General features: G+C 47.2%; 1 protein-coding gene across 5 annotated transcripts in view; it reads right to left on the reverse strand.

The window, feature by feature from the left end:
* slc12a5a (solute carrier family 12 member 5a) overlaps nucleotides 1–22772 on the reverse strand; it is a 127994-nt gene that overhangs the window by 6977 nt on the left and 98245 nt on the right. For 3 of the 5 annotated variants that reach the window (XM_076025023.1, XM_076025022.1, XM_076025026.1), the window contains exons 5-23: nucleotides 16638–16692; nucleotides 15545–15675; nucleotides 10595–10842; nucleotides 9881–10092; nucleotides 9103–9270; nucleotides 8870–8968; nucleotides 7493–7550; nucleotides 7221–7395; nucleotides 6662–6780; nucleotides 6423–6521; nucleotides 6210–6329; nucleotides 4670–4774; nucleotides 3832–4000; nucleotides 3432–3627; nucleotides 2426–2595; nucleotides 2096–2227; nucleotides 1763–1870; nucleotides 1203–1328; nucleotides 193–434 (exon numbers count right to left, since the gene is read on the reverse strand). In XM_076025023.1, the coding sequence (XP_075881138.1) occupies nucleotides 193–434; nucleotides 1203–1328; nucleotides 1763–1870; nucleotides 2096–2227; nucleotides 2426–2595; nucleotides 3432–3627; nucleotides 3832–4000; nucleotides 4670–4774; nucleotides 6210–6329; nucleotides 6423–6521; nucleotides 6662–6780; nucleotides 7221–7395; nucleotides 7493–7550; nucleotides 8870–8968; nucleotides 9103–9270; nucleotides 9881–10092; nucleotides 10595–10842; nucleotides 15545–15675; nucleotides 16638–16692 (2732 nt within the window). The remainder of the gene's footprint in view (nucleotides 1–192; nucleotides 435–1202; nucleotides 1329–1762; nucleotides 1871–2095; nucleotides 2228–2425; nucleotides 2596–3431; nucleotides 3628–3831; nucleotides 4001–4669; nucleotides 4775–6209; nucleotides 6330–6422; nucleotides 6522–6661; nucleotides 6781–7220; nucleotides 7396–7492; nucleotides 7551–8869; nucleotides 8969–9102; nucleotides 9271–9880; nucleotides 10093–10594; nucleotides 10843–15544; nucleotides 15676–16637; nucleotides 16693–22772) is intronic. The other 2 variants (XM_076025025.1, XM_076025024.1) reach the window with 1 other exon arrangement.

A 22772-nucleotide genomic window follows, 5' to 3' on the forward strand; every position in this document is an offset into this window, starting at 1 on the left:
TGTTTGTTTTTTTACGGGGAAAGAGGGAATGTAATCTGACATTTCAAAAAAAAAAAAAAGATAAAAAAAATCTCTCGGTGAAGAGGCCTGAGGATCTTTATTCATAGTCGGGAAGGAAACCAACCGGCGAGCTGCTTCTACCGCGGCTGAGGGTTAAATGAGCATTAAGGAGTCGGGTGGGTGGGAACTCACGGCTTCATGTTGAAGATGTCCTTGATGTCCTTGATGCCCTGCGGTGCGGCAGCGCCGGGCGGCTTGGCCGGCTCGCCGTCGCACTTCTCGGTCCAGGTCATCTGGACCTGCTCGCCGGGGCTCTGAGCCGCCTCCCCGGGGGTGAGCGGGGTGGCCGGGGTGGCGGGGCTGGCCGGGGTGGTGTTGTCGTGGATGAGCTGGACCTGCGCGGGGGTGGAGACAGGGGAAGAGGCCGACTTTGACTATGAGACAGGAGGAGAAGAGGAGGACGGATGTGGATCCACACGCACGTTAAACAGGACAGGTAGAAAAAAAGAGTCGCGGTTGAGGTGGGAAAAATGTAGGAATGCAGGTAGAGTCACAGTGTTCGAGGGAGGGGGGGGGGGGGGGGAGGGGGGAGGGAGGAGAAGTGTGAGTTAGGGAGCTTCGCACTCTGGACACATGACGTGATGTCCAAATACAGTTGCACTTGTCTGCGGGGACAACACTTGATTAAGAACATCTGGAACATAGCAAGATTCAAAATCAAAAGCTTTATAACAGATGGAAAACAGTTTTCCTCATTACTTGAATCGAGGTTTGTAAAATGAAAAAGAGCTTACAATACAATAACTGTTAGAATAAAAAGTGAAAAAGTATTTTCTCATGCTGGGTTGTCGTGCTTTTTTTGTGTCACCGCATTCACTGACGTGTCGGAAGGATACGTGGCAGCTGCCTCAGACCTTTAAAATTATATTTAAAAAAAAAATTGACATTTTTTCTGAAAAGGTAATGCCAGGTAACTGCCTCTCTGCGCTGTAGCTCCTATTAAAGGTGCAGTCCGTTAGATTTACCGCCATCTAGTGGCTGGTAACAACATTGCAAATTATTCAATAATGTTACCCCTTATTTTAATCTGTGATTTCTGATGTACCAGCTGATCTCTGAGCAGCTATGGATTTACAGTTACTTTATACATCTCCATCAAATCAACTTTGCACGTGTAAAAGCTGAGCTAACGGCCGCCCCACCTCCTCCTCGGGCTTCTCCTCCTTGCTGGCTGCCGGCGGCTCCTCGGTCACGCTCAGCTGCGTGGTCACGGCGGCTGGGTTCTTGCGGCGGATGGAGCCGCGGGATGAATCGGTGATGCTTTGGATCTGTCGAAGGCACGGCAGGGGAGCGAGATCATTGAGATTACGGAGCGCTTATTTATTTGTTTAAATCTGTGTCGCACGACGGCAAAGACGCGCGGACATGGAAAATAAAACCGTGGAGATAATTCCTACAAAGTTGCAACTGCGTCGGGTAATCTTTAAATTCAACAAAGGCATCGGGGGGGAGATAACAGTGGTTTAATGCTGAGATCGATACCCTCCGTCAAAACAACATCCTGCTCTTTCCCACTGATCTCAAAGGGCGAATATACAGTATATATATTTTTTTCCCCCCACAGCTGCGACTTAACCGCAGATGTGCTTTTGTCCGTCGGGACTCGCGGGTCACGTCGAGTCAGGCCCAGTCAACAAAACGCGTGTCTGTTTTTTTTTTTTCTTCCCGGGGTTCCTTGACGTGAACGAAGGCCGTCGCTTACCTCCCTCTCGCGCTCGTTCTTGGTCAGGTTGATCTGCTTGAGCATCTGCGACCGCTGTTCCATCACCAGGGTCTTCTCGTAGGTGTAGGCCGAGATGTCGCTGTCGTGCTGCGACACAAGAGACACGGACGGACACGGGGTGATTGGAAGAGAAGGGCTGGACCTCCGGGACGCCTCAAGCAGTTGGCGACCGCAGGGAAACACAGTCTGCTTGTCGTGACTCTGACCCAAAATGGTCCCACGATTAGTGGTCCAGGTGACCACCAATAACGTGATGTTATTGTACTTTTTTTAAAAAATTTTTTTGGCCCACAAAATCAAAGCAAAAGTTACCATTTCTACAACTTCCACCATGGCGTCAATACGGAGGTGATAGAGGAACGTGGTCAGGTCTTTCTTCATCTGGATGCTGTTGTCGTCCAACTGGGCCACGGTGAAGATGCGCATCTTGCACTTCCTCCAGACCTGAGCAGCACAAAACATCGCTGCTAAGTTATCTCCTCCTTTAATCACGTTTTTAGCATTGTTAGCTCTGACGATGCATAACAAAGATAAAAAACAAACAAACAAACAAGCAGACAGGAAACAGCAGCGACCCTCAAACATTAAATATTTTATTTTGACTCTTTGCTCCTCGTCCTTCAGGTGCTGCTCTCTCTCTACCTTGTGCTGGCGGAGGAGGAAGGGCAGCAGCATCAGCATGCCTCCATCGTGGACGATCCACCACACGTCAATGTGGCCCTCGGTGAAGCGCTCTCCGTTGGACGGGAAGGCGGAGATGTTCTTGGGGACGAGCAGGGCCAGGTGAGCCGTGGTGGTTTCTCTGACCAGCTCTGCGGAACACCACCCACCCGGCTGTCAGTCATCTCGTTCTTTACACGGAATGCAGCCATGGTGATGACTGTGTAACATGTTGCATGGTGTCTTTAACTATGACACATTCAGACAACGGGCCTGGAGAAAACTCCCTTCCTTCTCTCAGAATTTCCCCCATTTATGACTCATCACTATAGTGGTGGAGACTGGTGATATCTGTCGGGCCATGTAACCATTCTGGAGTTCTGAAGTGTTGCGTACAAAGTACAGCTAAAGCAATAACGTCTCAATACATCAACGTCTCAGCCGTTGGTTATAAGGTTAAAGCTACATATTAATCACAGGTTAATATCGTCTATCGCGATATTTATCTCGGACAATATCGAGATATTGAATCTTGGATATTGCCCAAGCTTAACTTACATGCCACCAATCTGGCAAATCTGAAAGTAACGCAGCTCTTGGCGAGTTGAATGGAACTCTTCTCCTCTGTGAAACTCAGGAATTGTTCCATGGATTAGACAGTTAGTTTACAAGCTAGCTGAACTTCTGAGAGCTGCCATTAGCGCAGGTCCATTCTGGGAGGCGACACTGGATGTCTTCACTGGAAACATGGTGTTAAAGTTGAAGTTTCAAAAGTCTTCTGCACAGTTGTGTGACACCATGCAAGCAAAATGAAGGCCTTTTGTGTTCATCAACAGTTAATTGTTGCTCTATTAAGGATGAAATGAAAATGTCACCAGACCCTCCCTGTTGACATATCGGTGTTAAGTTCTTAGTTCATTTTGAGTTCTTTAAGCTAAAGGAATGGTTTTTTTTGTTTGTTTTTTTTTTTCCTGGGATGTTGACAGACCGATGAAGTTCCTGCAGGTCTGGTGCTCGTCGCCCTGCTTCCAGTTGCGCGGCCAGGACACCAGCACGGCGTTGTGTTTCAGGCCTCCGAGCCCGCTGACCTGGAGCAGGTGGGAGGTGGCGTCACGCAGGTTGGAGGAGACGGTCACCTGACAGAAGCCCTTCACCTTCTCCGTCTCCATCAGTTTACGCAGCGCCTAGACAGAGGCAGAGAATCACAGCTCTGAGCAGGAGGGACACAGACACACGCTGGAATCTCATGTTAGGGTTAGTGCCGAAAATGTGGTTCTTCACGTTGGAATTGAAGAACACGTTATGTGTTTTGTGATGTAGTTTGCTGTGAGATGTCGTCTCCTCCCACAGAGGACTTCCCACTCCACTGCTGCTCCGGCGCCACCTACCTGCTCGGCGCGCTGCACCTGCTCGTGGTTGGCCAGGTAGGTGCCCTCCAGAGCCGTGCCAACGATGGTCAGACCTTTGCCGGCCTTCAGCTGGTTGGTGAGAGAGAAGAGGCGAGGCTGCTCCACGTTCTGCTCGCCGTCCGTGCTGACCAGCACCAACAACTGGGGCCTGAAGGGAGGGAAGAGAAACAAACAAAAAAAAAACTGCGGCTGAAGAAGAAAAAAAAAAAGAAAAAAAAGACAGAAAACACGGCGCAAGGACAGACATGCAGCAGCGGGAGAGTGTTGACTAGGAAGTGGCAGAGCGATAAAGAGAGACGGGGATCACGCGGCGTGACGGGCCGAGGCGCTAACAGGAATTCAACACGTGTCGCTGTTGCTTGTCGGCTGTGATGAGGGGAATGGCAGGAAGTGGGCCAGGCCCGTTAGCCGTTAGCTAGCTCGTTAGCTTGGTTCGTAAGAATAGTCGATTCTATGTATGCATATTCTAAAAGTAAAAGTTATATTATTATTAACTTTATTATTGAATTAATTACCTAAATGTGTATTTAATATAAAATGTATTTACTATATATTTAAGGTATATTTAATATAAATAATATTATGGTTATGAAAGTTTAGATGGTAGTTTAGATTTACATGGGGTTTTTATATATGCTAACCATTGTTTTCATGCTTTCAGGTTCATTACCTGTGCTTTTCTTAACAAAAAAAAAAAATCAGAAGGATGCAGCGAGTAATATTATGTGTAATATTAGAAATAATATTAATATTCTTTGTATGTCTGGGTGTCCTAATAGGTGGGAGCACAAAAAAACCCAACAAGGGGGCGACTTACCGCCAGTTCTTGGTGTGCGGGGGTCCCTCCTCCAGCCGCATCAGGGCGTAGCGGGCGGCGCTCAGGGACAGACCGCGGATCCCGTCTCCCCACTCCTTCTCCGCACTGCAACACACACAAGCGGCAGTCAGCGACGCTCGGGATCGGATCGGTCGTCTCAGTCCTCCTCAGACCCCCGAACGCAGCCGAGCGCGCGGCCCGACGTGACGCGATGCGATGTGACGGAGGATTAGGCATCGCTGGTAAATGTCAAGTTAACATGTGTCACTCACCACAGGGACTGGGTGTGTGTCGGCCCGCGCCACCGCATTACAAGCCTGGCTGGGCTACACACGAGGGCCCACAGGGGCTTTGAACGTGGCGATATTTATGTCCAATTGAAATTTTTAGATTTCATCTGGATTTTTACACCTGGATCATCCGGAACATTAACTGAAGTCTGGCCATGTTTCTTTCCCTTTCATTTGTCCGTGCTGCTGTTACTTGCAGCCTCTCTGCAGAGTCATCGCAGTTTCATCAGTCTTCTGCTCGGGGCAGATGAGGCCCCCTCCGGGGTCGAGACTCCGTTGACTTATGACAGTTTCATTTTCACAAGTCATTTCCAGCAAGAAATGTTTTCTATGCTACGTTTCATCTGCAAAAATCGGATGTTCAATGTTAAAAAAAAAAAAAATGAAAGCAGCACTGGGGAGTTTTTGTACCTTGGCGTGAAAGTTTCAAAATCAACCAGATTTATGATCCACAGACTTGTAATGGGCAGGTTGACACTCCTCCCACTGACACAGCGCCACCACATGGCCTTGTATAGGCATATATAGCCACGGTTGCCTGCCCGGCTCCTTCTTACTCACATACCGGAACCAGGTGTATTGCACAGTGTCAATGCCACTGTTTTTTTCATCACAAGCCAGTGGAGCTCACCCAACTCACTCATCAGGATGGAAAATGGGAAAAAAAAAAAAAAAACCTGTTTCATAGGGGCAGTGACGCAGTTTGTGATGTTGGAATGTTTTTTTGTTTTTTGTTTTTTGCCATTTTGTTTTGTGCATCATGATCTTCCATTTAATAGAAAACTGTAAAACTGTACACTGAAAGTAAAAGGCTGTTTGTTGATAATCTGATTACATTTTACATGCCTGTTGCTGCCTTTGACAATTGTATCTATTTCCAGAATAGAGTGCTATGTTTTTCTGTGTTTTCTCACGTTTTGTAGCCATAACCTCAAACAGACTTTTTCTCCCACTTGTGTCTTTTTTTCTTGCACAGGCCAAGCTTTGGTAAAAAAAAAAAAAAAAATCAAGCTGTATCATATCAATGATATAAATACCAGCTTCAATTTTGCTTGGCAGTCGGGAAAACATTGAGCAGAGTTCAGGTTCAGTCTCTACAACCAGCAGCAAGTCGTGACATAACGTGACGTGAAGTAACGACTGGGGGGTCAACGCAGCCAGGCTGTAGTTTGCTGCTACATTCAGTTTTTGGCTCTTTGTGAGCTTAGGGTGGATTTAAAAAAGCAGAAAAGTGGCAGCGAGTCACTCACCCCGCAAACTCGATGTACTTGTAGATGGAGCTGGCGATCACCATGGCGACGATGGCGTAGTACCAGGAGCAGAGGAACATCAGCGTGAGACACAAGCTCATCCCTAAGAAGGACAGAGTCCTGCAGCGGAAAGGGAGGGTTGAGGTTGAGGCTCAATAAGACAGAGGCCGGCGTGTTTTGCACCAGTCGAGCGTCAACGACTCCTGAACTGACCAGTGGTAGAACTTGAAGCGGGGCCTCCAGTTCGGGGTTCTCAGCAGCGTCTGCAGAGCGCAGGCCAAGTTGACGAACATGTAGCACATCAGGAAAAACCTGCGGGGCACAGAGGCAGAGACACACTCCACTCAGAGGGTGACGCATCCGCAACCCTTCACTCCCCTCTCCTCCCTCCCCCAACCCCACTGCTGCTGCGTCATAGGGGGAACGGCACGGCAACTGGTGTGGGTTCTCACATGGAGAGGATGGGGGCCACGGCGTCCAGCGAGGCGATGAGGATGCCGGTCTCGCAGATGCAGGCCGTCAGCAGGAGGGACCAGGTGGGCTCACCGTTGGCCTTCCCGTGGCCGAAGATCTGCACGGACGACGAAGACATACGTTGGAAATGGTAAATGGTAAATGGACTGCCCTTATAGAGCATTTTCCAGCGGTTTTGTGCTGAAACATGTTGTTCCAGCCCTTTATGACGTTTTATTTGTCCATCTATCAGGGATGGATTTTTAAATCGCTGAGTCATGTGACATCTGCTGTCAAAACTCCTGCTATACTTCAACAAAATAAGGGACTCAACTTGAAGACGCACAAATGTCTTACGTTTGAAATTGAATCAAAACTTTGGAAAAAAAAAAATAATTCAGGAAGCTCAAACTGATGCTGTGCTGTAAACAGAGGACTAAAGATGCTACTTTATGTGAGGCCTCATATGAGGCTGTTGCACTGACGTCCAGGATGAAAATCAACCTGGCAGCTTTCATGGAAGAGAAAACTTGAGCGTGAGCCCTTGAGGACACTGACCCGCAGAGCAGGCACGATGTTGTCTTTGGCGATGGCCTGCAGAAGACGGGGCGCTCCGGTCAAACTCTGCAGTCCCGCTCCGCAGGTGGAGAAGAAGGAGCCAATCACAATCACCCACGGCGACGGCCAGGCCAACGTGCCTATCACCAAATTCCCGTGGACTCCTTCCCCAAACCTGGAGAAGATTGCGCAAAGTTTTTTTTTTTTTAATGGAACACACAATATCGCCGTTTGAACTGTGATTAACGACGTTACGCCACCAGTGGACTCACTTGTCTCTGAGGACGACGCCCTCGATGCAGGCACCAAACAGCACCACGCTGGACATGTCTGGGCGATTACGGATAAAGGAAAGCCGGTGGACATTTGTGTTTGGGGAGGACTTGACTGACAGGCCTTCATAAACCTCCCTGCCTGAAAGACGCACTCGATGATCCAATAACCCCATCAGCAGCGTTTGCCAAAGAAGGACGCCAATCGATTCCGTTTAGGGATCATATCTCAGCAATCAATGACCACGTACGCACCTCGGTTTTATGAACCTGACTCTCTATAGGCAGTTCCTCTGATGCAATTAGAAGCCATAATGACATTAGTTTGGACCCCAAGCTGATTATTCCAAGGAACCGAAGAAGACGTCGGGCATGGCTGCTTTAGAGACCTGTAATTAGATCTGCTGTGGAGTACATGTGTTGCAACACCAGTCTGCATAATGCAGTGAGAAATACATTTGCTTTCAAACTTTTATAACAATTACAGTGTCTGAAACTGAATATGAGAAAAGGTTGCCCGCATGCCAGATGACAAAACCTACTTCAGACCTTCATAGCTGTTTGTTTAAAAGTATATATCTGGTAAATAATGGGTTGTTACAGATCTATTTAAAGGAAAGCAGTGTATTTTTTTTTTTTTACATGGGCGGTTATAGGTCAATTTTACCACAGATCTTTAAACTTTAAACAGTGGAAACCACCCCTGCCATTGCCTGTTTGGTGCTGGGCAGGCAACCAAAGGCATATAGTCCTACACCAGAGCAGCCAGACCTGCTATGCCAGTGCTAGTGGTGTCATACTCCCTTATTATGAGTCAGTGAGATGTAAAAAATTAATTTGAAACCAAATCATAAAAACGATATAGCGCTGCTTTAAGTATGAGCGGGAACCGATGAAAGCAAAACTTCACTACTTGCACTTCATGTCATGTCAAGTCAAGCCTCCCTAGTATTCTTCCTGAAGGGTTTTCCCTTTAATTATCAGACTCCCTGCTGGCCGACTCAGTGTGTTTTTTGAGGAGTCAGTGGAGCGTCACGCGTCCGCTGAAGTCCTGTCAGCTTTGGACCAGTGCTGCCAAATATTGTCACTTGGCTGAAAATGCAATTTGCTTGGACAGCTTCCTGCAAAAGTGTTGGAGTCCCTCTTGGTGAGTGACACCGACAAGTTTATTAAAAAGATTAAAAAAAAATCTGAGGAGCATAAATATTACAAGGGAATATATTTAACATGTACGTGACGCAGTGCATGGGCTTTGAAATAACTCACACATTATGATAAGTGACTGAACCTTTTTAAGAAGCTATTTTTAAGTGCGCATTAAAATGGGCCCGTTCCATGACAATTTTCCTCCTGCAGGGGGCAGCGGTGAGAGGATACAGACTAAGGAGGTGGTGGTGATGGCTGCGATGGTTCCTACGGGGATGGACTTCTGGGCATCACGCAGGTCTCCAGAGCGGTTGGAGCCAGCCATGATCCCTGGGGAGATAATAAGAACCAGCAAACTGATAAATAATAGATGAGGGAGCAAGGAAATGAAAACTGTCGCGACATCACTCCGCAAAGCAGCTGTCACAAGAGGCGAGCGGAGGAGGAGACGCGGAGACGCTCACCCGTCACAGAGGGGAAGTAGATGCCAACCAGCAGCGTGAAGAAGCTGGTGATGTCAGCCAGCACGTAGCGGTTTGCGTTGGTCAGGGGGTCGTCGATCTCCTCCATCGAGTTCATGTTGGTTTTGGCAATAAGGTCCCCCTTCTCATAGTAGGTCCCAAACAGGTTCTCTGCATGAGAGCAACAGTGATGTGAGAGCTGCAGGTGGAATCCGTCGCAAATCAGATTAGTGTCCAGTTTACGTATGGCAATCTGACTAGATTCTGTTATTTATTTATTTATTTATTTATTGAAATGATCATTTTATTCATTGAGTTCAAACTAAACAATTAGACACTAACACAAACACGACCGACCCCTGAATGAAAAGGGAGGAGAAAGAATAATAATCTTATATTTACCCAAAGAAATACATTTGCAAAGAGCTTGAGGAACATCCACAACAACACAATAGCTATCACAATATTCATAACAATAACAATAATGATGACAATAATTCTAAAACAAAACAGCTGTCCTCCAAAGCTGACAGTCACATTCTACTTTAGGTACATTTCCCTTTAATACTTCTTCAAACAAAGCAGAAAGTCTTACATAATCATATATTTTTCTTGACAATCAGAGAAAATTTAATTGTAAGTGTAAATATTGATTTGGATCCTTTGGTTCCTCTGTTCAGATTCTTCCACAAACTGTTTCCTCTTACAGAAACACAACGTTCCATCACTTTGGTTCAAACAGACGTTTTCCTCTACAGAGAGTGCGGGGGACTCGACTGACCTGCCAGGATTCCGCTGGTGACCCCCGGGATGCCCTGGACCTCCGTCACGTTGTTGTCCATGAAGTACCTGTCGCAGGTGGCGTTGAGGAAGGGCGAGTCGCAGAACATGCGCCACAGCTGGGTGGTGACGGTGCCGTTGGCCGACTCCATGGTCTTGGCGCACACGTCAAACGTCTTCCACACCAGCGTGCGGTTGCCCAGGATGCACACGCTGCGGAGGGGGAGGGGGGGAAGAGAAGAAGAAGTTTTTTCAATTTGAAGCAGCAACCAGAGCAATGCGTTTCAAGAGGAAACGGGATTGGGATAAATTTAGATTTGCCACAAAAAACGAGGAAAAAAGCAGAGAGCTAATGCGAGCAGTGGCCCACTTGCACAAGTTAATTCTGTCATTTGTTTTTTACTCTTTATGGAGAATTCAGGCCACCTTTTATTTATCAACAGCAAATTCCCCAAAATGTCTCACAAGAAAAAAAAAAAATTCTAATTTAATATTTGTGTATTTATATAATGGAAGTCATACTACTACAACTACAGCAACTAATAACAATAATAAATGTTCCCACTCAATATTAATTATTTACAGCCACCATATCAACTGTTTCAATAAGAGCAACTATTAGAATTCATTTTCTTAATTGTAAACACAAAAGTTTTCTTCTTCTTTGAACCAATGAAGCCACACCTCCTGCCCTCCTCACTCTCCCTCTACTCACGGGAACACTGGCGGGTCGACGGCGGTCTTGATGACGCCGGCGTACACGGCCAGGATGGAGAGGATGACGCAGGCCAGGAAGACCAGCGCCAGCTTGTTGACGTACTTGACGCCGACAAACACCACGGTGGCCATGGAGGTCAGCAGGATGGTGCCGTACACGCGCATGTTGTTCAGCAGCGCCGCCTCGGCCTCGGCCCCCTCCAGGCCCTCCAGGGGGAAGATGGCCGCTTTGGGAACGATGTAGATCTGAGGGACAGAAGGGTTTGTTTTTTTTCCCCTCTCGGTTAGCTTAGCACGGTGGAGCGCTTTTCACATGGTCCAACATAGTTTCAAAGACATATTAGCGTTTTTTTGTTTCGTTTTGTTTCAGTTTAGTTAATAGTTGTTTGTGAAATATTGTGAGCTAAGTTCCAAATCCCCCGACTCTGGGTTGAGTTCTTCCTATGTTCTCTGCAGATACTTGCACGCTGTGCTCACATTAAGAAGTGTGTCAAAATGAAAGTCCCAACAAAATTGAGCATTGAACAATAAACACTTTACACATTCAACATATGGCGTCTTGGTGATGTAGCAGGACCCTTGTAACCACACTGGCATATTAGCCATGGATGTATTATTAGATTTGGATATCAGATCTCCAATTCAATTAGACTACGCGCCAACTTTTTCCAGTGGCCATTCGAAGTACTGCTGCCAAAAATCCCATTCGGGCCAAACCTGTTTTTTTTTTTGATTATAGCAATTTTTTTATTGGATATTTTTAAGTCAGGGCGACACGGTGGCGCAGTGGTTAGCGCTGCCGCCTCACAGCAAGAAGGTTGTGGGTTCGATTCCGGGCCTGGGACCTTTCTGTGTGGAGTTTGCATGTTCTCCCCGTGTCTGCGTGGGTTCTCTCCGGGTTCTCCCTGTGTCTGCGTGGGTTCTCTCCAGGTTCTCCGGCTTCCTCCCACAGTCCAAAAACATGCACGTGAGGTTAATTGAACACTCTAAATTGTCCGTAGGTGTGCATGTGAGTGTGAATGGTTGTCTGTTTCTATGTGGCCCTGCGATGACCTGGCGACTTGTCCAGGGTGTCACCCTGCCTTCGCTCTAAGACAGCTGGGAGAGGCTCCAGCAGACCCCCGTGACCCTGAATAGGAATAAGCGGGTATAGAAGATGAATGAATGATTTTTAAGTCATGGACTCAATTCTAAAAATGTTCTTAAGGCCAGAAAATCCCCAGAAAAGTCTCAGAGTGTGACACCACGACTGCGTGCGTGTGTCTCGGCGCGTTCTGATTGGTTGATACTTTATTACGCATCGTGGGAGTTACAGAGGCATGATGGGAAGTGACACGACTGCGCTTGCTCTCTGGGCCGTGTAATGTGGAAGTAATTCGGAAGCCAAGAGAAGATGGCGCCATGCAGCATGTCGCCATCACTTGTGATATTACATCTGCGACGCCAGCTAGCCAACACGCTAGGGGCTACAGCTAGTATTAGGGTGATATTTCCGTGTCGTCTGTTTTAATATAAAGTGATAAAAACTGATGCTGTCGCTGCTGCGTAATTTTCCTTTGAAAAAGTAGTCGAAGAATCTCAACTAGAATCTCCACAAGGCTACCAAAAAAAAACCCCATTGTCACTTCCTGTAAGTGCAAAAAGCACAACACACAGCAGGTGTGTAAAAGCGCGAGGAGTGATGCATTTAAGCACGCTAATGGAAGAATGCGATTTGGGTCTCAGCGACCCGCTCTGCCCCCCCCCCCCCCCCCCACTGGCTGAAAGACTGTGGGAGGATCTGAAACCTTCGCATTCCAGGTCAGAGGCTTCCTGCCGCATCTCCACCAGTGTCCCTGTTTAATTGAAAAAAAAGCACCATGCGTGAAGATTTGATGAAAAAAACAGGTGAAATATAATTTAAAAATTAGAGGTGAGAAACTCATGAGGTGAGTAAAAAGGACAACTCAGTGTGAAGTGTGAAAACACACGTGGCTCACATTAGCAGCCCCTCCCTGCAGCCGGAGCTCCTCGCAGCAGCGACGACGGCGCGCTAATTCTGCTCGGCTCGACTAAAAAGAGCACGTTTGAGAAGTCCTGCCATTATTATTGTTACACTTTTACTACAGGCTGAGCCGCGAATAGTCCAATCGTATATAAAAACGCTAAACCCCTAATTAGCCCGTCAGTATCTGTCATCAGCTTGGGATGAATCACGCCCGGGCTGTTACATAAGTGCCGGGAATCTCTCTGTCTCTTTTTCAAAGAGTCATTCGGTTTCCACTCGGAGCGGTTTTATCAGCATGAAGAGGGGAGGGGGTGAAAAAAAAAAGTGAACTGGGAAGAGCCAGTGGGGAGTCATGGCACGTTACGGCCGTTTGGCTGGAGAAGCTGAATCGAGTGGCTGAGAACGGCGGCGTATCACCGGGCAAACAAATCGCTGCGAACCGCTCGTGCTTCCTAAAATAGCTGCAGTGGCGGCGGCGGCGGCGGCAGTTTGTGTTCTTGGCTCGGGTGGAAGGATGAAACAAATTCAAATCAGCCTTCTCCAGATCCGCTCGCTGCAATTCTGCAGGGATTGTTATTTTACAATGGAAAACTAAGCCAGAGTTGACCCAGAAGACAGAATTAACCTCTAGGAACCATCAAACCCACTATATCCATTAGAGGCATCCAGGAGGAAAATAATGGGGGAATTAAACACACGCACACACACACACACACACACACACACACGCACACACGAACGCGCGCACATGCACACAGGTTTTTGTTGATAAGGGCGGACCAGGGAGATGATGCAAGCTTTTTTATTTTTTTTTCTAAGAGCGAACTCGTTACTCCGCTGGTGTCTTCATCAACTCGCTAATGCAGTCTTCGCATAATTACCCAGCATGCCGTGCAGCAAGGGCAACGGCAGTGGAGAAAGAGGGGAAGAAAGAGGCAGAGGCAGAGGAGGAGGAGGAGGAGGAGAAGGAGGAGAAGAGGAAGAGAAACGACGACGGCGGAGATGAAAGATCTCCGTGTTTCGTTTAATCTGCTCCGGATTCACGTTGGAAGAGTCGCAGCACGGAGCCGGGACGGCAGCCAACCGGAGGCGTGACCTAATTTTTACAAGGTCTAACGTCGGAGAAGTTGCGCGCATGTTCCTTTCTTTTATCTTTCCGAGTAAACGCTAGCGCTACTGCGACTCGCGTCTTCCAGCTTTCATCTGCAGCCTCTTAAATGAAGAGCATCCAAAACTGCTGCAGCTAAACAACAGCTCGACTGCAAACCCCCCAAAACATTCTCAAACTTTATTTTGTGGCAATAACACATGTAACATGCATATGTATATATATGCATGCATATATATGTGTATATACAAATATATATGTATACCCACACACTGCTACTACTACTACTACTACTACTACCACTACAAACTATCACGTTATTTCGTGAAGGTTTCACGTTTTTACATGATAATTCTCACATTATATTGTGATACTGTTTTTTTTCTAGCCTGGCAGCAATGTGCATCCGTAATATACATATATATGACACGCATATATACTGTATATATATATATATATATATATATATTATTTAAATGTAGCCACATTCAACGCTGGTTAGCATCATATAATGCAGCAAGACACAAGCATGAGAGGAAGCAGCTACTTCCTCAGCATCTGTGACATCACAGACAGGTTGTTTACTGCTGCTGCTGGCATCTCGCCTCAACCTGGACCGCTGAACCTTTTCAAATATTGGCCCCAGTTTATCCGGGAACCGAATCTTCACTGTCCGACCAACATAATTTGCTCAGGAGGCCATTTACAGTGGCGGCGGCGGCGGCGGCCACGCCGCTGTTACTCTGTTATCGCTCCGGGCAAAAATCCTCCGAGTGCGAATGCTGCCGGGAAGAGAAAGGCCGAAATTTGAGCAGTCACCATCATCTCCCCGAACCGAGATTCTATCTCGTAATTTTCCATTCGGACCTCACGGCTGAGGTGGAACTAGCGGAGTTGGGAGGCGGGGCTGAGTGAGAGATGACAGTTTTCTCCTGTTCGCACATCAGGATGGAAGCACTTGTCAGGATCAAATTGTTTTTTGTGTCCTGACAGCTGTCCAGCTGTCGTCTTCGCACCTGTGCTTTTTTTGTTCTCATACAGTTATTATTTCTCATATGTGTCAAGCTACCCCAGTGTCCTTCTATCTTCTGAACATAAGACATCAGACAAGGTCGGCTGGTGAAAATCCAAACGCATAACTAGAACAACTTATGTGAATATTTCGAAACATTTGCCTGTGGGGCAAAAGTTAGTTTTTTTCACACATGCCCATTAGTAATTGTGGAAGTTTTAACTATGAATATAAAAACTATAAACACAAAAATTGAACAGTTTTCTAGTTTATACAATATAAAATATAAAGAAGCTGAGAGGATGCCACTGAGGCACGCTGCAGGGAAATGAATGGAACCTGAAATCCACCAGCGTGCGATGGCTAACAACAGCAAACGTGGCACTAGCTAGCTGGTCCTCGGCATCCAAGGAAGTAAATCATGTGTTCATTCAACATTTCTGAGCACAACTTTACAATTTGGGCAGCAGTTTCCGATAAAACACATTCCCGAAACTTGGACCTGTTAGCACTTCAGCTTGTATGCTGACGATGTTTTCTTGAGCGCGGCCTTTTGCGGCCGATCACCGTGAGATTGAAAACCTATAACGTCAGCTCAAACCAAGTGCAACACCAGCTTAGAGATCAAAGCTAGGCTATATGCACAACAGGTTGTATAATTTTGCACCGATGTATAAAAAATACAAATTGAAAGGGTGAAAGAGGAAAGTTTTCGGGGCGGCGGCTGAAGACAAAGTGGCATCGTGGCCCCTGGTGGCCGTACGCGGTAAACAATGTCTGCCGGCTCTGCCGACCTTTAAATAATAACGAGCGTGCCTAGGCGGGGAGGTGTGTTGCTCACCAGGAGGAGCTCGATGGCCCCCAGGATGTACATGGCTCCTGCGTACGTGGTCCCCAGGTAGAAGCAGATCCCCACTGCTCCGCCAAACTCAGGGCCCAGGGAACGGGAGATCATGTAGTAGGAGCCTCCAGCTGTGCGCACACACACACACACACACACACACACACACATAGAAACACAACGTTGTTTTTCAAATGTCAAAATTAAAATGAATCCAAAGTCAGAAAATTGTTACATCCACAACGAGTACAATAGCAGCGAAAAATTAAGAAAATTTTTTTCAATCAAAAATTTCAATTTCAACTTTGCCTTCCTGATGTCATTAAAGTTGCGACAACTGAGGGATGGACACCATTGGACGCCTTCCTGTGCAATCGCAAATTCCACGAGGCTACGAGAAACGACCGCCGGCTCTGAACCCAAAGTTACGTTGTCCTTCTTCTCTGTGTTTCGCCGGCTCTCGTATTTACAGACGTGCGCAAATAAAGGGGCCTGGCGTAAACAAACAGATTGTAATCATCAATTTGCGGCGGCACGGAGGCGTCCGCACTTCCATGTTTCCCGGCAAGCCTGTAATTTGCTCCGACCCCCGCTGCACGCACGGAGGACACCAGGGACGCAGGCTGTCACTGTGACACAAACCAGGAAGTGTGTAGAAAACGCAGCCACGCCGCATCAGGTCGAAACGACCAACTTTAGAAAATAATGGTATTTTTTTTTTATGGGAGAATTCAGGAGATGTCGGACACAGGGCTATATTTAGATTTTTGCAAAACATGGGAATTATGAACAGAATTTACTCTAGACGTGTAGGCAGTGCTGCCGCACACTCCAGTCCAGAAGGTGGCAGTAACGCACAAAATGCTGGTTCTGTCAGTTGCTGTTGTCTGGCTGCTGCTGGTATTTTGTGTAAACAGACAAAGTTAAAGTTGACGCGGTCGCTCCCAGACAGACTCCGGCTCTTAATGTTCGCCGCGCGACGTCAAGCTGTGGCGGAGTGCGACGCGCCAAAAAGCAATTTGGGTGGAGGGAGGACATTTTTAGACTCAAGCGGCGACGAGTGCGCGGCGGGCGCCGGCGTCTGCTCACCCACCTGGCACCACTCCGTTGGTAGCGATGGCACTCATGGAGATGGCAGTCAGCATGGTCTGCGGGGGGGAGGAGGAGGAGGAGGGAGAGAAAAGACAATATCAGGCAACAGCGGAGGCTGATCAGAGAACAGACAGTCGCTCCAGTGAGTTTCAGTCGTCTGAGTCATGAACCCTCACTTTCAAAAGATTGTGAGGGGTATGTCGTCATTCAGACATGTTCAAACCATTGAGATATTTCATTCTTACCCTCTTTCTCCACAAGCTATCGCAGAACAGTCGCCCCAGTGAAAAGCAAAATGGAATGAATTCTTAATTCTTTTTTTTCCCAGCTAATTTTGGACATGCTGAGATTTTACGTTCTTTTTTCAACCCGTTTCCCAGCGAGTGAACACTGTATATTTCTGTTGTTAAGTTAAATACACTCAACAAATAAAATGCAGGCCTAAATATTAGATGTACCGATCAGCAGATGCAAAACATCCATCTGGCTATTTTCTGTCACCACTTATCAGGCGCTCAGGGTCTCTGCAGCCAATCAGCTTCCTTGGAGTAAAGGCGGAGTTACACCCTGGACAAGTCAACCATAAACGTTCACACCTACAGATAATTAATAGCCGCCAAAGAGGCTAATGTGCATCTTTGAAATGTGGAGGACAGGCAAGTCAAATATTCAGGATCTTTATTTAGCCAAAACATTCACTTTCAAAAACAGTGTGAGCTCTCCGGGGTTCTGAGACACCTTTCGTTTTTCTCCTGCTCCTTTTAACGAGCTACCCTGGTACTGCTCGGCTCTCCTTCCTGATCTGTCTCTGGGCCTGTGGTTAACATTTCCTCAATCAACTTTTCAAAAAGTTAACTTTCTGTCACTCAAACGCCTCCCGGTGACCAAACCAAATCATTCCAGTGCAGGCTGACAATCCTCCATCCGGGGGGGTTACGTGAGGTCGGTGCCGCTGAGCAGCGATGCTAAATCCTGACGGCGGAGATAAATAATGACGCCACCGGGCGAGTCAACAGCTGTCAGGCCGCATTCTGACAGCCGCCCACCGACAACCTCTGGTGGAGCTGCAGCCGTCGCCTGCAACGTCAACAGGAGGAGCAGCCGAGCGCCGGAGGAACCGTGTGTGTGTGTGCGTGTGTTTGTCTGTGTGACAGTACAAAGACTACACTGGGTTTATAATCTTGTATTTGCCCAGTATCACCATTTAAGGGTGACAGACGCAAACAGTTGCATTCAGCCAGTTTCTGTGTTTCACCTCTTTCAAAACACTCTGGATTAAAATCAGTATTTTAAGGATCCGGTGTGTAAAATTTGGCTTGATTTATGATTTTTATACTGGTAAAAATTGGATAAAACATGCCAACAAATACATTAATAAAGTTTATGCAATGGTGCAATAAAAGTAAGTTGTTTTCCCTACGCTCAGAACGGTTCTCACATACAAAAGAATATACATACGCCGGCCACCGTAGTTCACTGGCAAGCTCAGGAGGGAAGAGAGACTGAAAGACGCTGCACTCTAAAATGTAAACGTTTGATGTGGCTGTTTCTTCTTCAAAGTCTCAAAATATTACACACTTGACCTTTGAAGTTGAAGCCTTTTTCCAGATTTGTACGTTCAGTTGACAGAACGAGAGACCGAAGCCTCGCGGCACCATTTAACTCGTCCAGCCACAAATTATTTCCTCTTTTTGTCTTTGTTGGTTTTTCTCCGACCACTAAATGAAGGCAGGCAGTGAGAGTAGCCGAGCCCGCCGGACTATCATTACGCTCATCAACGCTAACACTAACTGTAATGCAGTTAGTGTCACCTGCGGGCCCGGAGGACCGGCCACGCTCGCTCCCCGCTCTGCGTCGCCGCCCCCCCCCCCCCGTTTCTCGCCATAATCTGGCGGTAATGAGGCCACGAGCTCTTCTCCCGCAACAGCAGATAAGACAGTAATTGTTTAAGCATTTTATCTGATGTGTGGCTCAGCGGCGTGGAGACGGTCTGATACATGGAGTCCTGCAAGTGCAAAGGACAGCCGAGCAGCCGCCGGAGTGGCGTGATGGAGACTCGGTTGGTTTAATGGGAGGAAGGTCAATGGATCAACGGTGTGGCTGGGACACCATTGAGAAAAAAATCAGGTCCTGGGACTGTGTTTGTAAAATGTTAAAAAATGTAACGATAATAATAATAATACTAATAATAATACATTTTATCGATATGTGTTTGCCTTCAAACGCTGCGTTTGTAATTTTGTGAGTGATCGCGTTGTTTGGTAACATGCAAAGACAATAAAGAATCCCATTCTGATTCTGAGTAATAACAATAAAGACAACTCTCCAGCGCATAAGTAAAATTAATTCAAAAAGAAGAAACCAGTGGGACTTTTATAGGGCTGAATTAGGCCAGCAGCTCAGGTTGATTGTTTGATGTTGTATTACGTGTTGATAATGAGGTTTTCAATTCAAATCAAACCAGCCTTTTTTTGTTACCTCAGGGCAGGTCTATCTTCCAGCCAGTCTTTCCCACTGAGAGGAATGAGCACTGTGGGGAACGGTGTCAGGGCAAACTGCTTAAAAGGCTTACAAACCTCCAGTGGGTCCCAGGCAAAAACATCTACGTAAATGAGGAAAAAAAGAGCCACCGACATGAGACGGGTGGCTGTTTTAGTTGAAGTGCCGCTTCAAAACCACCAAAGACGCTGAACCAGTTGCTTTACGCCGCTTTGCTGTTCATTCCGTTGGGTTGAAACACGGAACCAGCGCGTGTGTGCGTCCACACGGACACGTGCGCCCCAAATGTCCTGCGGCCTCTGCGTGTGTGCTCGTGTGTGTGTGTATGTGTGTGTGTGTGTGTGTGTGTGTGTGTGTGTGTGTGTGTCTGTGCGTGCGTGCGTGCCAGCAGACAACGTCAGATTAATGCGCCTTGCCATCTGTTTGGCTCATACGAGGTTCGGCAACCGGACAGAGAGGTGGGCTAACGTCCGGGTGCAGTCTGAGGAATACAGAATGAGTTCTCATCTATCATGGCAAAACAAAAATATAAAAAAAAAGTTTTTTGGGGGGATATGGGATGAGTAGTAAACGTGCCTTAATGCCAAATTGAAGTGTATTTGAAGCACCACGGTATTTAGCTCTTTATTGAAATGACTCAAACTCTGACAAAATGGAGGAAACATTGACTGATTTACTATTAATATGTCTTCAAGTTCGGCGGGCCGGATTAAAAAGCTTAACGGGCCGCATCTGGTCCCCGGGCCATCGTTTGCCCATGCCCAACCTACGACGACCTTTGCGGTCACAGTTGGACGTTTTAGATCCGTTTCGTCCAACAGCTGCAGATTTGGCCTTTGTCCGGCCTCTGCAAACGAAGGTGAAATTGGTTTCGACACGGGCAGGGATGGTGTGTGTGTGTGTGTGTGTGTGTGTGTGTGTGTGTGTGTGTGTGTGTGTGTGTGTGTGTGTGTGGGGGGGGGGGGGGGGGGGGGGGTTTGCACGACACGCCTCGTTGCACAAATTCAACTCAGCTCAGTCATGTACAGGCGCCATCAGTGTATCGGCGTCGCTTGTTAACAGGTTCTATAGTGCCCCAAAGACGGCGCGTGCATGCCGGGATGCATAAAAGTGAGAGCTAAGAGAGATGGAGGTGATTTTTTTTTTTTTTTTTTTTTTTAACACTCTGGCGGATGATGAAGTCAGAGCACGAGAAGGCGAGATGGAGGACGAGAGAGGTGCAAGATCCGTCGGTAGGAAATACGAGATATAGCGAGAGAGGGAGGAGGGAGAGCAGGGGAAGCAAATGAGGGGAAGAGAGGAAATAATGAGGCCGTATAATGTGAACGGAGTGGGTGGGGGAAAAAAAGGGTTGACAAAATTGAGGGAAGAGATGGGGTGAAAAAAAAGGATGGGGAGGGGGGGGGGGAGCATCCTTAGCATTTAAATGAGGGCCGGCAGAGGGCAGAGCACCCTTCCCACCTGCGACATTTTGGATTCGAGACCTGGAAGTAATGAGGAGGGCAACACGGCCGATGACTTTCCACATGCAATATTAAACCTCATTTTTATCTCGGTGACAAGCCCGCCTTCATTATCCGCTCTAAAATTACACACGCGTTTGGAAAGGGCCGCGGCTCGGAGAAAATGCCATCCTCGCCGACACAATAGCAGCGCTCCAAGTCCCATATTCACGTTGATGCACTTTAGCGCAGCGCACTTCAACAGGGTGCGCTCGCCGATAATCGTAGCTCTCCTGAACTGCACCATTTTGCCAATGCCTGAATAAATTGCTTATTTATTTATTTATTTTTTAAATGACTGTTTAACGGCTACTAATGTTAGCTGCCACGCTACACCTATTGTGCCATTTCTGCTACGCTTCATCTAATATGTATTTTCAGAGTAGCTAGCAGCGCATTCGCAAGCTAAGGTTTGTAATGCCAGTGAACTAACGTTACAAACCTTAGCGAGCTAATGTTACAAACATTAGCGAGCTAACGTGACAAACGTTAGCCAGTATGCTGAAGCCAAAATGCAAATATGTTGTTTGTTGAGTGTTTTGGACATCGTACTCAGCATTTGTTTTGTGTGTACTTCTACTTTTCGTAACAGTACACGCTACAACATATTCAGTATGTAGCACAGGAGAGCGCAATACATGGGACACACCTTTCGGCGTGACACGTCGGCGCTGCGTGAGGGGCGTGAATAACGAGGCTCGGGATGCGAACGGGCTGCGCGTCTTATTAACGTCCTGTCAAAACACTGCGCTGTGGATAAACCAGACGGACGGTGGTCTGACGACGATGGGGACGAGTGATGAAAAGAGCTCCGTCGGTTGGCGGCCCCCCTCGTGCGTTCATGTGAATAAAACATAGGGCGGGCACGGTGTGTATAATGGAGATTCCGCAGCACGCACTGATTCGTGTGCGCTTTCCAGCGGATGAGCGAGGCATCGCTGAACACATGTATGCACGCACACGCACACACGCACACGCACACGCACGCACACTGCTGACAACCTCCGGAGGGCTGGGCGGCTCTGTGTTATGTAAGGAGCTCAGGAGGAGGGGTGGGGGTGGAGGGTGTGGGGGTTCTCACCGTTCACACTCAGGCTTATCACCCCGAGGCTCTGCAGCGAGCGACTGATAGGAACACTGTGTGCGTGTGCGTGTGTGTGCGCGACAGGGAACGGTGAGAAGGAAAAATGAGCCGATGTAAGAAAGGCGGAACAAAAAAAATGAGCATATAGGAGGCAGTAACACCCTCCAATATACTGTAGATATATATTTATATATGACACATAAAGAGCGTGCGCTTCATCAGGAGGCGTTCAGCAGAGCAGCAGCAGCAGCCACGCGTGCATGTGTGTGTGTGTGTGTGTGTGTGTTTGCATCCCATGGCTTCCTGTCAAACTGACTGTGAACCAGCTTTGATCTGAGCCCCTTTCATGTTTGCCTCATTTTTTACACGGCACGATTTTTTACGGCGCTATTTTTAGCCCAAACCTCGTCTGGAGAGTTTTCTTTACATTATTTCTCCCTCCAACATCTTTCGTTGTTGAAAAGCCTCCACAGTGAATGTAGGGTGAACCAAATGCCAGGCAGTTGACTGAAAATGTCTATATATTAAAAAAAAAAGAAAGAAAAAAAAAAAAAAGAAATCAATTTCATGTCGTGATTTTAGACTAAAAAAACGTCGATGAACCATCTAAGAAAAAAAAAAAGACGTCAAAGATAGACGGTGGAAATTTGGTCGGAATTTTTTTTTTTTTTCGAGAAGTCAAAAACATCTTCATCTTCAATCTGAAAAAAAAAAAGGTTGGGGAAAACAGTCTCATAAAAAAAACGGGATGTGTGGCTGCTAAATCTTCACTCAAAACCACCCCACAACATCCTGCTTCCTGATCCTGCTTTTAAAACCTCAGAACCCATCCGAACTGTCACAGAGTGGCATGATTGGGTAGCAAATTGTTTCTTTGTGTGTGTGTGTGTGTGTGTGTGTGTGTGTGTGTGTGTGTGTGCGCGGGCTCGGCCGTGGCTGGGATTTGAGGGGGCTGTTCTATAAATACACTCGGCGCCGGAGGAAAATCTAGGCTGCGCAAACACAGAAAACATGCCAACATGTAGTCCTGCCACAACCGACGCAGGCGAAT

Source organism: Nelusetta ayraudi, unplaced genomic scaffold (genome assembly GCF_046127955.1).
Source record: "Nelusetta ayraudi isolate G7.1 ecotype Tasmania unplaced genomic scaffold, CSIRO-AGI_Nayr_v1 ptg000017l, whole genome shotgun sequence".
In the NCBI taxonomy this organism is placed as follows: domain Eukaryota; kingdom Metazoa; phylum Chordata; class Actinopteri; order Tetraodontiformes; family Monacanthidae; genus Nelusetta; species Nelusetta ayraudi.